We start from the raw sequence: 17,587 nt of genomic DNA on the forward strand, positions 1-17,587 counted from the left end.
GAAGCCAGGAGGCCACATGCTCAGCTTTTATTATCCTGAAGCAGATGGTAGTGAAAATGATCTGCGAATTTAGAGTCAAGTGAGGCTCCTTAGAGAAATCATCCAAGTCAGAGATAAAAGGCTTCCAGAATCACCCCTTCACTTACATCACATTTTCAGCCCAGAGACAAATGGCTCTCCACCTAAATCACTGCAGTTCTTATTCAGCCTTATTAGCCCACCAACAATATATTGGATCCAACAGAGTCAACACATTTTTAATTTTTCCAAGAACAAAATAAAGACACATCAAGCCCTATATCCTGAAGTAAACTGCCAGGATACTATCCAAACATTTTACACCCTCAAAGCCGTTTAGCCAAAATAGCACAGCAAGGACAGTGAGAAATAAGTGCTGAACATCCTGGGTAGCTGCAAAATGTAATACCTCCCAAGGAGAAACCACATCCCTCACCTCTCCAAGCAGCAAGTGCTGGTCTATAGCTTTGAAACGTGCTGGGTGGGGGAAATTATCTACAAGTATATGTTTGCAAAAACCATCTCTATTGTTACCCCATTGTTTTTATGACTCTTCTCAAAGATAAGACTTTTATGTTAATAATGAAGAGACTCATGGCTTCCAAAACTTTCCACAGAGTATTCAAATGCATTTGTTTGGAATCCTGAAATAGTTCCTTTCTAGCCTATTTGCTTCTTAATGAGCTTGAACAAGCTGCACTACTTTAAGGCCAATAAAACTTTTTAAAAAGGTAAAATACCTAAAAGCTCTCAAAACGTTTTATCTGTCTAGTCTCTTCAGAAAATTTCATGTCAACGCAAACTTCTAAGTGAAATACCATGCACTCATAAAAGTTATTTAAGTAAGTGTATAAAATAGTATGGAAAATTGAGGACAAAACCAATATATTAAAGTATACTGAAATAATTTATACGAATTAGTACTACTTTTACTGAGAAGTTTAAACTAAAAGGAAAAATGCAAAGCCTATAGCCCATTCAAGAATCGGAGACTCTTATTGTCCTTAGATAATGAATCTAAGGATTTCCTCAATGGATCTGGTGTCACTATTAGAATTTGGAGTGTATTTAGACTCCATACACTCTAAATCCTTGGGTCATAACATCGAACACCACAGCCTTCCCATCTGTAGATTCCATAAAACAGGTCCACCACCCACCATACCCGCAGTCACTACCCTGGTGTACAAAAACACAAGGTCCCAAGTGCACATCAGATAACAGCTTTCCAACCAACCCAAATCCCCTTTAGCATCAATTAACAACTGATCAAAACCACCAACGTCTTACCACCAGCTAGTACCGATGCCCAGAGCATCTTTACTCCACAGTAAAAGTGGTTCCTCGGGCTTCCCTGGTGGTGCAGTGGTTGAGAGTCCGCCTGCCGATGCAAGGGACGTGGGTTCGTGTCCCGGTCCGGGAAGATCCCACATGCCGCAGAGCGGCTGGGCCCGTGAGCCATGGCTGCTGAGCCTGCGCGTCCGGAGCCTATGCTCCACAACGGGAGAGGCCACAACAGTGAGAAAAAAGTGGATCCCCCTACATAGGGATTTTCTTCCACTCTAACAGTAAAGTTCTAAATATGCAAAGTATCATTATCTGGAGAAAAGGATAACTCCTGGAACCATCACTCCTATAGAACTGCTGGGATGGATAAGACTTGGAGGAACCAGCTTCCCACCAGGATTACACTCACTTTTACAACCTGGGAAACCAGGGCACTAAGAGGAGGTAAGAAATTATCGCCACGTTTTACAGGAAACCAGTAGTATACTTAAAAAGGGAGGTCGATGGAAAGACTTCTCAGCCTGCACGCCTGCCGCAGTGCTGCTCTGTGTATAAAGCCACAATTTAAATGACACAGAATTCTTCTCCACACATGTGCACTAGATCATGGGTTGGCCAAAAAGTGCCTTCGGTGTTTAAGTAAAAATAAAAGACACATTTTTCATTTTCACCAAGAACTTTATTGAACAATGTATTCACCTTTTTGTTCCACTACCTTCTGCCATTTTTCTGGCAACTTCATAATTCCACCTTTCCAAAACTTTTTATGTTTTTGAGCAAAGAACCGTTCCAGGTGCCTTTTACAGTCTTCCAGGGAATTGAAATTTTTTCCATTAACAGAATTTTGTAAAGAATTCTTCTTAAAGAAATAAATGGAAATCTGAAGGTGCAGTGTCTGGTGAATACAGCGGATGAATCAGAACTTCCCAGCCAAACTGTAACAGTTTTTGCCTGGTCATCAAAGAAACATGTGGTCTTGCGTTATGCTGATGTAAGATTACACGTTTTCTGTTCAAATTCCGGAAGCTTTTCGTCGAACGCTGCTTTTAGTTGGTCTAATTGGGAGCAGTACTTGTTGGAATTAATCGTTCGGCGTTGAGAATTAGCTCATAATAAAGGACTCCCTTCCAATCCCACCATATGCACAACATCACCTTCTTTGGATGAAGACCGGCCTCTGGTGTGGCAGTGGTTCATTTCGCTTGCCCCATGATCTCTTCCATTCCACATTGTTGTACAGCATCCACTTTTCATTGCCCATCACAATTTGTTTTAAAAACAGAACGCTTTCATTACGTTTAAGTAGAGAATCACATGGGGAAATATGGTCAAGAAGGATTTTTTTCCCACTTAACTTCTGTGGACCCAAACATCAAAGCGATTAACATAACCAAGCTGGTACAAATGATTTTTAACGCTCGATTTGGATATTTTGAGGATGTCAGCTATCTCCCGCATGGTATAACGTTGACTGTTCTCAATTAATGTCTCGATTTGATCGCTATCAACTTCAACTGGTCTACCCAACTGTGGAGCATCATCCAGTGAGAAATCTCCAGCACGAAACTTTGCAAACCACTTTCGACATGTTCCATCAGTCACAGCACCTTCTCCATACACTGCACAAATCTTTTTTGTGTGTTTCCATTGCATTTTTACCTTTCTTGAAATAATACAGCATAATATGCCAAAAATGTTGGTTTTTCTTTCATTTTCAATATTAAGATGGCTACACAAAAATTCACCAATTTTGATAACGTTTTTTAAATGCACGCTGATATGACAGCTGTCACATACAATCTAACAAAATTGTTTCGAATGAAGTTAGAGACAACTAAGTGCTACCAGAGCCATCTTATGGAAAAAACCGAATGAACATTTCGGCCAACCCAATACCACCAAGACCCTTCTGCCTGAAGTATAAAAGGAGACCCAGGGAATTCCCTGGTGGTCCAATGGTCACAACACAGGGCTTTCACTGCTGTGGGCCCGCGTTCCATCCCTGGTCCGGAAACTAACATCCTGCAAGCTGTGCAGCAAGGCCAAAAAAAATACTACTACTAATAAAAACTTTTTAAATAAAAAGAAACAAGGAGTAGGGTTTAAGCACTTTTAAGCATAATTTTAAAACACAGCAAAGGCTTAATTTTCTCAAGAAATTATTCTATTCTCCCTGAAAATAAAAAGGACTATTTTTGGCCCGTTGCAGCTCTGGCATAACAGATAATAAAGGCTCCAGTGGGTCCAAGGTACGGTGCACAGAGGAATGGCAGTAATTTTCCCACCCAATGAACGCCTCCAGGTACATCCTTGAAGGGGACGAAGATACAAAGGTTCCCCTCTCTCTCTTCCACAGTGGAGCAGGTATCAAAAGACAACACTTCTCTGGCATGGTCAGCATCCTCTTCTAAGCATCCAATAACTTATCTTTTGTTCTTATCATTCTGATGTTACAATACCTCGATTTACTAACTACCATTTCAAATTGACTAGAAGTTTTATTTTCCATGTATTTATATATTTAATATTTAAAAAGCCTCAGAAAGTTTTCAATCACTAAAATCACAACCAAAACTATCAAGTCACAAGGCAGTACATATTTGTTTCTTCCTAATGGTCCCTTCATTCTAAATTTCATTAACATCAGGTTGTTACTTATAATGCAAAAGCAGGAATGAAGGGAATAATGAAATTTTCCTCTTCTTTCATTACCAACAAAATTTATATTTGGAAGCTTAGAGTTACTGCATTATCATTGCTATGTTAAAATCAATCCACAAAAATCAGAATAGATGTTCTCTCAACACAAATTCTACCAAAGTATCATTCTACCTTCACCACTGAGTCAATCATAACTCAATGAAAATAATTAATTTCTACCACCCAAAAATGTTAGTAACTTTCCAACTTAAATTCTACTAGTTTTAGATAATCAACTCCCCTGTTTGAAGAAAATGGTGAACGAGCTTCATAAAGGCCTCAGTGTGCTCAATGTACACCTGACTGACTGGCACACAGCGGGCGCGGAGTAGGTACTCGCAGAGGATAGACAGGAGCCGGTGATGAATGGACAGAATCAGGTGAGCAGGCAAGGAGAAAGGAAAAGCAGAAGGAAGTGAGAAGGAAGACCTAAAGAATCCCCAAATCCAAGAAGTATACATGATATGATATAGACAGTAAGCACAGAGATGCAGAGACGACCACCAGTCAGGCCCAGCTGGGAAAGATACCAAAGAGGAAATGGGAATTCAATCAGCCTTTTCAGATGCTAAGTCAAGAGAGACAAATTGTGTTACAGGAGAATGAAAACTGTTAGACAAAGGCACAAAGTCAGCGGAATGAAATGACTGTTCATAGAACAGTAAGCAGATTAACTTGACTAAAGTAGAGAGTTTCTGAAGGAAACCATGGGAGGTGAAGCTGCAAAGCCTCTACCCCACCCCCCTTTAAACACCACCACCTCCCCCTAATCACACAGTCATCCTCCACCATATGCTTTCCTTATCCAAACCCCCAAGCAAACTACAATTTCTGATAAAGTGACAAAAAGGCTTACAATCATTGAAAATGCAAGAAAAGAAAAAAACTGATATATAAACAATTTGCCCAAAAAAATCCTATTGACTAGAAATATTAATTTTCAACAAGTATCGGATTACATCCTTCCCAGTGTTTATACACAATTTCAGAGTTGTTTTGTTTTGATGTGACAAATTTGGTTTGGACCACTTTGAACAATGTAGTCCATTAAGGCAATAAACCAGGACAGACAAGTAAATAGCACCAACTGTGTGCCTTCTATGTACCAGGCAGAGTTGTAGGGGCTTTACATACACTATTTAATCGTAATATTATTAACTTAAAATGATTCCTCCACCTTCATACATATGAGAAAAAATTACTTAAGAGTCACCTAACTGAACAGCCAGCTAGGATACAGATACATCTGGAATACCAGTAGTTAGAGGAACCACAGTTGCATCACCCAAGGTGTGTGCTCAGCACCTTTTTAATGGAATCAGAAGGAAACACTGCTCTAAATGCACCTGCTCAAGTTCATGTACACATGGCTTGTATCCAAATGCCTAAATGCATGAAAAGCCAGGCCAGTGGGGTAAATGACTTCAATCCAAACCACAGCCTTACAGGAACCATGAGAAAGGATGTTTTAGACCAAATTAAAATGATTTGAGAACAGTGCTACCTGTCCCAGCTTATGCTGCCAAATCTGATTCAAATACATGAAGCCCAGTAACGCAAGATATAGGGGAAAAGACGGCATTCTTGTAATCCCCTTTCCTGTCATAGTAACACTGATGCATTACACACAACAGGGGTGATTTCTGACCCTCACTCATTTATTGGTCAATAACTGGACGTCTACACTCTGTCAGATGCTACTGCTGGATATAAGACTGCTCCAGGCTCTAAAAAGTTCACAATCTAATAACTTCACAAGCAGCGTGAGAAAGTCTGCACTCCTAGAGAGGGTCTTCTTTCCACTTTGATATAAAAATCAAGATAACCTTTAGAAAAGCCAAAATGAGAGTCATGCAATCTAAATTTTAAAGCCCACGCCCTTTATTGACTAGCTAGTGCTCCAAAAGCTCACTGACACACTTCATTTTATTTTATTCACATTAACAACAGATTTGGTTTTCTAAGTACAGATCCTAGATGGGCCATTGGCTACTTAATGCCCTGAGGCAAGTTACTTTACCTGCCTGACCATGGTTCGCTCACTGGGAAAACGAAGATAAACAGCTAGACCTCAAGACTATCATAAGGATTTGAGATAATTATGTAATGCACCAACACAGAGCCTGGCATTTAGCAGAGTGCAATAAATATAGCTAACATCATAATCACAAGATTCATAAACCAATAACAAATTGATCACAAAAATCAAATTAGAAGTAATGGGGGGGTGGAGAAGAGACCTAAGACAGCTCTAAGAATCAATAGCTGACGGGAAGGAAAAAGTCAAGAAAACCACACAGATACAAAACCTCAGCAACAGCCAACTGGAGTCACCAGCCTATTACACTTCAACAGCAGTTGAGGGCAACAGCAGTGTTTTCATGGGATGCAACCATGATGGGTCTAAAGATGACATTAAGCCAGTTAAAGCAGATGAACCATTCAGGCCACGTGTTTAAGAAAAAGAAGGATAAGCACATAATTGACTTTGGAAAGACTTCTATCAAAAGTGATTCAGCATCACAAATTTAACATTTCACATGTCTACACTTTAATTAACTGCAAAATTCTATTCACAAGCTTGTGCTGTAAGGAAAGCATGTGCAAAGAAATCTCTTAAATTTCATAGCAATTTTTGCACTAAACACTGAAAAAGATGTTTTTTCAAGCAAATGAACTGTGAAATTTCAGTGTAGTGGCCTAAAACATCATCAGCTCCTTAACAGCTAAAACAAGATAAAGTCTTGGTTCCCAATAAATGTTATTATATCTGCCAAAGAAACAAACATGTGCCATGGAGATCTCTTTTCACTCGAATTTTCTCCCTACATTTGGAAGGCAGTAAAAAGCAAAAAACATCTGTTCCTGCCTGCAGAGCTGACAACCTTCATTCTATGGTTTAAAAATAAAAGCTGTCCATGGAAGTTTAGAGATATAACTATCACCTGCTTCAAAGGCAGCTGGCAATTAATTGATCCAAAGACATGCAAATTAAGGCCAGAAAACAAATTCCCTGAGGACAATGCTAGGGTTCCCCAGGGCTCTAGTAATTTCCAAGACACCCATAAAATAGGAGAGGATGGTAAAGAACTAAATGTAAAGCCAAATGACAAGGAAACAGACAACAGCTGAGGAACAGAGGCCTGTGTCACCCTGGATTCACTCGACCACCGCAGGAAAGCTTCCATGAGAGATGTCTGGAGAAAACCTGCTTCACTCTGACCATCAATCACCCTGCATCCAGCCCAAGAAGGCCACACGTTCAACAATGAAAGGAATTCACCTTATTAATAACAGAAACTTGGAAATCTCCTAAGTGAAGGCCTTAAATTCTATAATATATTTTAACGTTTTTACTCCATATGACGTCTTACAGTGTTGAACACCCAAAAATGAGGAATAAGCAAGAACAGTCAGACTCAAATCAGTAGACTCAGCTCCTATTTTTGGCTCAGCCTCTGAATGAATCACAGTGTGACCTTGGAAAACTTTCACCTCTTTGTTTACCTCCATTTGCCCACCAGTTACAAGATTCGGTTAAACCTACCTTTTTTTTTTTTTAAGAAAGTGAGTGAGACAAATATATAGAAACTGCAACACAAATATCCACTGGTCACTGGCCAACTATAGCCAAGCATCACATATAAAGTAGGGAATGCCTCATATGTATCACTTGTGTGGCATCTAAAATATGACACAAATGAACTTATCTACAAAACAGAAAGACTCACAGACATAGAGAACATGGTTCTCTGGTTGCCATGGGGGAGGGTGTTGGGGGAGGGATGGAGTGGAAGGTTGGGGTTAGCAGATGTAAGCTATCACAAATAAAATGGATAAATAACAAGGTCCTACTGTATAGCACAGGGAGCTCTATTCAATATCCTGTAATAAACCATAATGGAAAATAATATTAAACATAAAGAATGTATATATGTACATAACTGAGTCACCTTGCTGTACAGCAGAAATTAACATAACATTGAAAATCGACTGAACTTCAATAAAAATATATATAAAAATAAATAAATAAAGTGGGTGATGCCCGTATTAAAGCAACTAACTCTGCACAGTAAAAAATCCTGCTTGGAGATGTCAACAAAAAAACCCAGGTACCTCTTGAACAGGAATCCTGTAAGAGTCCCAATTTCAAGTTTGGAAATACTTAGCAAATTTAAATGAAATGCTAGCTCCAAAAATACCCTTTTTTTTTTTTCCTTAATGGAAACAAAACTTCAACCTATTTAGGGTCCTACGATCTTCAGGACTCTGACCAATTCTCCTATGAATTCCTGTCTCCTCATCCCTTGCCAGGAGGTAAGTCACTGCACACTTGATGCACCCAGAGTACTACATCTCTATGTGCACTTGTCAGTGAGGCTTGTAAAGGCAGAGACATGATTTAATGATCTTTATATCACCTAGCATCTAACACACTGCCTGGCATAACATGGCTGCCCCGTACACATAGATATATATATTTGTTAAATGAAGGAAATGAATATATTTGAAATTCTAAAGCAGAACAACCATTAATAGTAATGAATGATCATCTTAATTTTGGTGATATTTTCATTTCTAGAAAAATAATATATAAAATGAGTGTCACCTAGATAAGGAGGACATACTGAATTTCTTAACAACATTAAATTCACAAAAGTTAACTAAAGAACTTTCCGATCCTCTTCCTTCAAAATCAGTCTTTTGGACGTTTTTATGTTTCTTTTTTGTTTTGTTTTGTTTTATTTACAATTTATCTAACGGATATTAGACTATAAATATTCCTTTAACTTAACCTACGTGATATCGGGAAGGGAGAAGTAAAAGAGGGACAGCAAGCATGTAAAATGAATCAAAGAGGCTACTCTGAAGTGTAAGAATCTATAAACGTAAAATAAAAGATAGCCCATGGATGAAATTTAAAATGTGGCCAATACAAGTAAGTACGAAACATGAACAGCATTTACCTAACTAACAAGCATCCATGCTCTGGAGAAACATCATCTACTGTTTCATAGATACCCTATTTATTAAAGCCACAGAACCTAAGATTTTAAGCTTTTCAAATTACATTTGAAATTTTTAATCATTCAAATACTTATCACTACCTACCGGGACTTGCATGAATTCTCATTTTCCCCTGCTCCTTAAATTCTTACACTCAATTATTTCATTTAAAAATTAAGAGAAGTTAGTAAACATGAAACAAGCTGACACTCTACCAGCGGGCACTTAAGGAAAGGCGTGGGACCTACGCAAGGATAAACTCATCGCACTGCTCCACATTTTCCGCCGTGAGCCGACCGTTCAGCCGGCTTTGCCAAGTCCGTACGGACGCTGGAAAGGTACCAGTAGTAGCGTCCCGGGTGCTTTTGGCCTGCTCACCATCACTGTCTCCAGGCTGGGCCATGAAGCGAAATGTAAATGATGCCTAATATTCTAGATCACTATGCATTAATTTCCTGAAAGTATGCATCAGATTTGGTTGCGTCAGCAACCAGAAGTGACCACCTAAGTTCACTACGGCGTCCACGCCGATCGCTGAGAAACTACGTGTCACATGCGTGCACATGGGCGTGTACCTCAGAGCAGTCCTAGAATAGATGGTGTGTCAGAGGACCGTGAACAATCTCGTTATTTTTAATGCTGTGGGAGGAGGAAGGAAAGAGAATGATGGCTTTGCAAACGGTGCCAAAAAAGGAGCCGATCTGCCTGGCGTGACCCGGGATATTTTGGAGAAGTGGACAGAGCGGCCCTTGCTCCCGATGCCTTAGGACAGAAGCGCCTAAGCTGCTCCCTTTAAGACCCTGTGTACAAACGGAAACGTCTCCGAGGGGCAGGCGCCCTGGGCCCCGAGCCCGGCGCTCACCTGCGAACACGTCCTGAAGACCGCCCGCCCCGCGCTGCGCCAGGTGCGCCGAGACCCCCGCCCCGGGCGCTCTGCCCAGCTCCGCGGTCCAATCGGCCGAGCGGCTGCGGCCCGCGCGGGGTTTCCTGGCCGGGGCGGCGGCAGCGGCGGCGGGGGCCGCGGCGGCTCCGGACCCCCGGTCCAGGGAGGACTCCGGCCGTCTCTGGACCCGGGGGCTCTGGCTGGGGGACGGGGCCGGGGAGGGCCCGGGAGAGCTGAGCTGCCGGGTGGTGGTCCTGACGTAGCAGGGCGCCAGGAGCGGGCGGGCCCGGGAGCAGCGCGGGCTGCGCGCCGGGCTGCAGGGCGGGGAGGCGGCCGCGGGGACGCTGGGCCTCGGCGCGCCCTCCTCGCGCGTCGCCCCCGGCCTGCGCGGAGCCTCTCCCGCCGCCGGGCCCCACTCCGCCCCCGGAGAGCCTCTAGGCGCGTCCTCGAAAGCGTCCTCCTCGCCTTCCTCGTCCGTGTCCGCGGCCCCTCGCTCCCCGGGAGCCGACCCGGGAGATGGCAAGGCGGCGGCCGAGGGCTGTTCTGCAGCCGGGGGCCGGTCGGGGCGTGCGGACGGCGCCGCCTCGGCGCCTGGGCCCGGCGGGGGTCGGTCCAGGCCCGGCAGGGCCCCGGGCGGGGGGGCAGCGGAGGGGGGCGACGCCGGGGGCGACTCGGGGCTCAGGGACTGCTGCTGCTGCTGCATCTGCTGGAGACGGATCGCCTGCTGGATGTCCGAGAGCAAGTCCTCCTGCTCCGCGGCCGAGTGAAAGCTGTAGAGGTCTGTGTCTGAGCCCGAGCTAGTCCTTTGTCCATCCTGCACCGCCGCCGCAGTCTCCGAATCCTCGGCCACTGCCGGGCTCCCGACCCCGGCGGAGCCAGGGCCCCGGGGCCGCGTCACCTCGGAAGGGTCGGCACACTCCGTATCGGACAGGCCCGTCTCGTCGGCCGAGAGGCTGAGGTCCGGGATTTTGGTGACCAGGGAGTGGGCGCTGTCCAGCTCGCCGGCCTGCAGGGCCTGGGAGTCCAGCACATCCTCACGGGAGCCGCCAGCACCTCTGCCCTTGGACAGGGTCTTCCGAATGCGCAGGTTGGAAAAGACCGAGGCCCTGGGGTCCGACCGGCTCTTCTTCCTGCCCGGCTCCCCACCGCCGCCCCCCTTGCCGTGCCGGCCCGGCGCCTTCTTGCCCCCGCCCGCCTTCTTTGTGCCCTCGGCCTCGCGGAGCCCGGCGGCGTCCTCGCTGCCGCCGCCGCCGCCTCCGTGCGGGGCATCGCCCGCACTCCTCTTCGGCTTCGCGTCCTGGTTCCCCATGCTGCTGCCGCCGCCGCCGCCGTCGCCGCGGGCATTCAGGCCATGCCAGCTCCTCGGCCCGGCCGCGCTGGGATCCCGAGGATTCAGGCGGCGAGCGAGCTGCTGAGAAGAGGGAGGCCGGCCACGCACCTGCCGCGCTTCGCAGAACGCGCCGCGGCTGCGCCCGCCCGCGCGGGGCCGAACGCGCTCACGCAGCGCCGCCAATGGCCGCGCGGAACGCACAAGGCCCCGCCCCTGTTCGCTTTCAGCACCGCCCCCGGCCCTTCGGCCCCGCCCCCCACCGCTGAAGCGCCAGGAGCGCCTCTGGGTCTGAGGACCTCAGTAGACGCCACCGGAATCCAATGCCTGGTCCCTGCTGAAGGGCTTGGCAGCTGGAAGATCCACGCTGAACAAAAAAGGAAAAAATTTAAAGGGGAAAAAGGAAAGCCACATTCCAGTTCAGAGGTACGGTAATCTCAAGGCCACATACACTACCCCCTCCAACCTGCCTGCAGAAGCATGGCTCTTTAATAACTGGTCGAATGGATTGGTCTTTTCTTCAATAACTGATCATCTTAAACACCGTTAATGTGCTTGACATATGGTTTAGGAAAGGTTACTACACACAGTGCTGCTTTTATGTTCGTGCAGACCTTGCATCTCCATGAGAGAACATCAGCGGTCATCTCAAAATTTCATTTTTCAAACTTTTTTTTTTGACAAAATGGCGAGGTGGGGGGCGGGAATCAGAAAATACTGAGATTAGACTTCATTAAAATGCTAATCTCTAAATTTCTATGCGCTTACCATATAAACCAAATAGCATTTATATTCAAAAAGGGTGCATATACTTTAACTCCCAGGAGGTCAAACTCATCAATATTTAACATGTGCCTATTGTTGCCGCCTACAAAAAAGAAAAAGACAAAAAAGAAACACCCTTGGCACAAACACAAGAAATCACATGTTATGCGGAAAACCACCACTCTCCCAAGACAAACTGTGTCCTTGCCTTGACTATAAAAGTTTGCAACAGTTCACTGTCTGGGGGAGAAAAAATTGCTGCCCCAAAATGTGTCTCTTTGGCATTAGGATTAAGTTAGGCTGATTATTTTTAAGAAACAGAAGACTAAGGAAGTCTTTCTTTTTACTTCCACTTAGCTGCCTAAAGAATTCACATATTAGAGCTGAAAAGAGTTATCGTCAGAGATACCCGCCAGGAAAAAGCGCTGGGCCCAGAGATCTGATCTACTCTCCGCTGGTCCAGCAAATGCTCCTTTACAAAACAGTTCCTTTCCTACCTCCATATGAATTGCCTTCCTCCCCTTTGAAGTCCCAAACCATTACCCACAACATCCTCTGTTGCCTTTAACTGAAGACAGTATTTAAGGTGAGGGTTTTGGCCATTTTGGCCATGATTCTGTCTTCCTGGGTCTCTCCCATGTAGACATGTTATCAAACTTTTGTGTGATTTTCTCCTGCTAATCCGTCTCATGTCAATTTAATTCTTAGACAGCCAGAAGAACCTAGAAGGGTAGAGAAAAACTTCTTCCTCTCTGATAACTGTTACAGAGTTTCTTAATATTCTGCTTCAATATTAATATAAAAATTTTCCTCACTGTAAATAGTCATTATTTTAATTACTTAGGAAATTTAGTTACCTATATTTAAAAGAGATTTTTCAACATCATTGGTATCTAAAGAAGCTCCAAGCAGTAAATTAAAATAAGGGTTAAGTGGCATTAATCAATAACATTACAAATACTTAAATTAGAAGTTAATTGTTAATCACTTTGAAAATAGGTATACCTAGCTAACATGTTAGTATTTCTAAAGTAAGCCCAAAGGAGGAAAAAGTACTACATACTACATGATGCATTTTAAATGCCACAAGCAAACGTTCCTTTGCATATTGTGAACCAATATTTTAAACCTCCCTCCTTAACCATTTTATCAAAAAAAAACTTTTTTAAGATCCTATAATTCTTTGACGTGAAAGCTTCACACAGCAATAATTACTAACTGCTTTCTAATTGGTCTCTTAAAAATAGATGATAACTTCAGGACAAGTGGTCAGTTATCCTCAGGTGGCCCTGTTGAGCAAATAACTCTGAGAAATCAACTCTAATAACTTTGCCAGGGTACTGTCCCAGTCTCTGAGCAATTCCTGAGGACTTGAAAAGGCTTTGTTTCAGGTCTTTCACAAGACTGCTCTCTCCCAGAATCCAGGCTCCTCAGAGGGCACAATTTGCCTGAGGCTGTAAGAATTTTCTGCTTCTCTGAGGACTGAGATACATGGATCTTTTATTTTTGCTTTTTCTTTAACAAGACATCTTTGATTCTGAACTATTTGTTTCCTTACTATTTTTTCTGAGATATATTCTACAAGTTCTGAAGACAAAAAAAAGAGAAGGAGAGAGGAAGACAAAGAGGAAAGAAGAAAGAGAGGGAAATTGAGAGAGAAGACTGCTGATTTTTTTGCATCCTTTGAATGTGAAACAACAGATGACCGTTGTGTAGCAGGTCACAGATGACAAAGCTCTATTACATGCAAAGGCCTATTTGAAACTCACAAGTGTGCTAAGTAGGTAGGTACTTTCAATCCAATTTAATTAATAAACAAACTCAGATTATGAGATTTTTCCTAGGTCACATAGAAGCAAAGGCAATACTTGAACCTACAAATTTAGATCCCAAGTTCTTTATAACAAGCAACACCACATAGTTTATGTTTCCAGGGACTGGAAGAAATGAAAACACTGCTTTTGTTCTTCTGTCATAAGGGATCTCCTACAAAGCTAAAGAGGTTTGTGAAGGATATTGGCCTTTCTACCTGAAAGGGATCATTCAGGGACTCTTTAGTAAGCTGTCATCAACCATTCAGAATGAACTATAGAAAGCCCACTCTGAGCGTCTCAGCCCACAGTGTTCCTAGTTCAAGGGCAAGAAGCGACAAAAAGCATTCTAAAAATAGAGCCCAGGAGAAATTAAGGTTGAGGAAGCCCCAATCCGTAGCCTTAGAGTAGCATTCTTCAGTAGAAACATAATGCGAGCCTTATGGGTAATCTTTAATTTTCTAGTAGCCACATTAAGAAGGTAAAAAGAGGGACTTCCCTGGTGGCCCAGTGCTTAAGATTCAGCACTTTCACTGTGTGTGGCCTGGGTTCAATCCCTGTTCCAGGAACTAAGATCCTGCAAGCTGTGTGGCACGGCCAAAAAAACGAAAGGTAAAAAGAAGTGGATGAAATTAGCTTTAATAATATATTTTCTTTAACACAAAATATCCAAAATAGTTCAGGAAAAAAATCAATAAAAATTACTAAGGAGATATTTTACATACTTTTTTTCACACTAAGTCTTTAAGTCCCAGCATCAATTCCAATTTGAGGCAAACCCCCAGTCCTGAAGCACAGCCTAGAGACTGGACTTGCGGGTCTACATCTGACTCTGGTATCATTTTGTCCAGGACCACGTGCTCATCCCTCTGCCTGCTTTTCTTTTACAGCCCATACAACACCGGCAACACCATGAAGACGCAATGAGCAAATGGCCTAAGAATTCCTAACGTGAAAGGCCTCTAGGGAGTGTGTCCAGATATTTGGCTTTGCAAAATGTATTGATTTCTAATTTAATTGCATTGTGGTTGGAGGACATACTTTTTGTATTTCTATCCTTTGTTTTAGGGCCCAACATATGCTATGTCCTGGAGAATGTTCCATGTGTCCTTAAATGTATCTCCTTTAATATCTTAGATGCCGTTGTAGAAGCTCCCACCTGGACTACAAATGATCTATTGCAGTAAATAACCACTTACCTCTATTGCCATCTCTGTTCTCATGAAATCCAGCCTAACTCTCCGGTATGAACGATGTGTGTCCAGTAGACACTGCATTTTCTTTCTGGTCCAAAAGATAAACAGGACAGCCCGTTGGGTAAATTCATCATGAGAATCTGGAGAGGCATTCCAAAAGTAACTTTCCAAGACCTGTTCATCCTATGAACCAAGGGAGGTAAAATACTGCCTTTATGTGTATTATACTTATTCCATAATCTGGAAATTTTCACTGTTAAGTATGTCGGTGTCTGACAAGTGGTGCAAATTAATGCTTGACCACATTCCTTATCTGGTGGAGGGTTCAAAGTTCTAGAATCTAAAGAAAGATCCAACCTGGACCCCAAGACTGCCGGCATCTGTGACCCTCAAGGGCAGAGGCATTTTGTTTCCTATAAAGGAAAGTACTTCCCTGAGTGACACCGGGTGAGGAAAGACACTTTGAAGGCAAAAAAGACATTGGCAGTTTCCACAGAATCAAGTTTGTGAGTTGAAATGTTTGTGGAGATTTACACCGACACCTTGTTAGTAAAATTGTGTTGGCTTCTGCTTGAAGATTCATTGATTCTCTGCCCTTATAGCTTTTGTTCAAGACCATATTTTGGAACAGAGGTGCTTCTGCAGCACAGGTGCGGTCAAGTTTTTTCAAACCCCTGTGCTATTAATCACCAATCCTGATAATGTTTGGTTTGGTTTTCTTTTGCTGAGTTAAAAAAAAAAAGACCCAGCATCAATTTTTCACTAACAGCCACATCTCAGTTCAGACCAGCTGCACTCACTTGTACAGCAGCCATGTGCAGTGAATGGCTGCTCTTTCTGGACAAGGCCTTACCTTTGATTTCTCAGAGCTTCTGGAGCAACGCTGAGAACTGGGAAGGCTGATCCAAACTGTGTTACTTGGTTGTTCAGAACAGTATTAGGTATTTGGATGGACTTAAAATGTCCTGTAGGTATTAAAGCTCTATATGTTTTCACATGTAAGCATAACATTTCTTATTTAACACACTGTAGGAAAAAATTTACCATCTTTTTTTAACCATTCAGTTTATTAGGGATTTAAAAGCGGTTAAGTCCTTGCTCTGGACACAGCTATCAGGACACTAAAGAATTCATAGAACAGGAAGGCCCGTGGGAAGAGATTCCAGTATAAATGTGGACATGGAAACAGACAGAACAAAGAATGTTGCTCATCAGCCCTTTCATAAGGGTTTAAGTCCTAATGCACCGCAGACGGTGTGCCCTGAGGGGAATTCAGGATGGAAAAAACAGGAAGCATCCTGTGCTTTTGGATATATGGGCCCCTAGGTAGTGAAGATGCATATCCAAGGAAGAATTTCAATGGTCCCAGATTCTCGCATCTTCCCATACATAGAAAAGCACTAAAATCATTAACTTGAGATATTTGTGATTAGTCAAGCCAGTCTTTTACTAATGCTTGACTACATGTACTTCCTCACCAAAAAAATTCATATCTAAACTGGCCCCTTCCCCACCTCTTCAGAGCTACTGAGAGGCGTCTCCCAGGCTCAAGTCCTCAGTAAGGCCCCCGAATAAAATCGAAATCCACTGTTCTCTTGTTGTGCGTTTTTTTCAGTCAACAGACAAGAGAGGAAATAATATTCCAGAGAGCACTCTAGTTTTAATAATCTTTTCTCTGCCTTAACTACTAAAATAAGAGCTGCCCACAAAAATTAGACCAAACCATGAATGTTCATTAAGTCAAGACTCCACAAATAGCATGCATACACGTTTTTTCCCTAATAAACATTAGTTTCTCGGTGCAGTCCAGAAGATGAGCTTAATATTGATTTAAATCACTCTGCTCCCTAAAATCTTCACTATATATATATATATTTTTTAAAGATGTTTTTACGTTGAACTTTAAGTGACAGAATTTTCTCCTAGATTTTGAGTCAATCTGGTTAATTATCATAATATAGGAAAAAGCCAAAAAAAGTAAAGAGAAAATGTTTCCATTTCCGGACAGTGGTTTGACTGCTCATGACAAAACTTTGCACTTCCACACGGAAACTCAGGGCACTTGTTCTGACACGAAATGAATCCAAAGCACGTTTGAAACTGACGTCTCTCAGGTAATTTACATTCACTAGCATGTGGCTACTTGTCTTTTTTTTTGTTTCAACACAAAGGAGAGGTTTCTTCTAGGAGCTTTGCATCAGCTTCCTTTTCCTCAGGGGAGCGGGTAAAGGCTGGCGCGAGATTTGATTCCTTTCACCTGTGTTAGAGCCTTAGCTATACAAACTTGACCTCACAGTGCTCTCAGGGGAAGGGGAAATTTTTACCCTTGACAACATACCTCGTTTTTCTTGTAATAGTCCAGAAATGACTGTCATCAGAGTTTCAGGGCGAAGTGACTGCATTACTAGCTTACTGTGAATTAATTTATGACTATCTATCTCAACACTCTAAACCCTTCCTACCTCAGGGATTAGAGAGGCAGGAAAAGAAAGGGATTGAGGGCTTCCCTGGTGACACAGTGGTTGAGAGTCCGCCTGCCGATGCAGGGGACACGGGTTCGTGCCCCAGTTTGGGAAGATCTCACATACTGCGG

The 17,587-nt window shown here is 43.1% G+C and overlaps 1 protein-coding gene across 1 annotated transcript in view; it reads right to left on the reverse strand.

The window, feature by feature from the left end:
- LOC132419366 (formin-2-like) overlaps positions 1 to 11,204 on the reverse strand; it is a 312,831-nt gene extending 301,627 nt beyond the window's left edge. The window contains exon 1 of the mRNA XM_060003288.1: positions 9,875 to 11,204. Coding sequence (XP_059859271.1) covers positions 9,875 to 11,204 — 1,330 coding nt within the window. The remainder of the gene's footprint in view (positions 1 to 9,874) is intronic.
- Between the last annotated feature and the right edge of the window lie 6,383 nt (positions 11,205 to 17,587).

Source organism: Delphinus delphis, unplaced genomic scaffold (assembly GCF_949987515.2).
Source record: "Delphinus delphis unplaced genomic scaffold, mDelDel1.2 scaffold_189, whole genome shotgun sequence".
Classification (NCBI taxonomy): domain Eukaryota; kingdom Metazoa; phylum Chordata; class Mammalia; order Artiodactyla; family Delphinidae; genus Delphinus; species Delphinus delphis.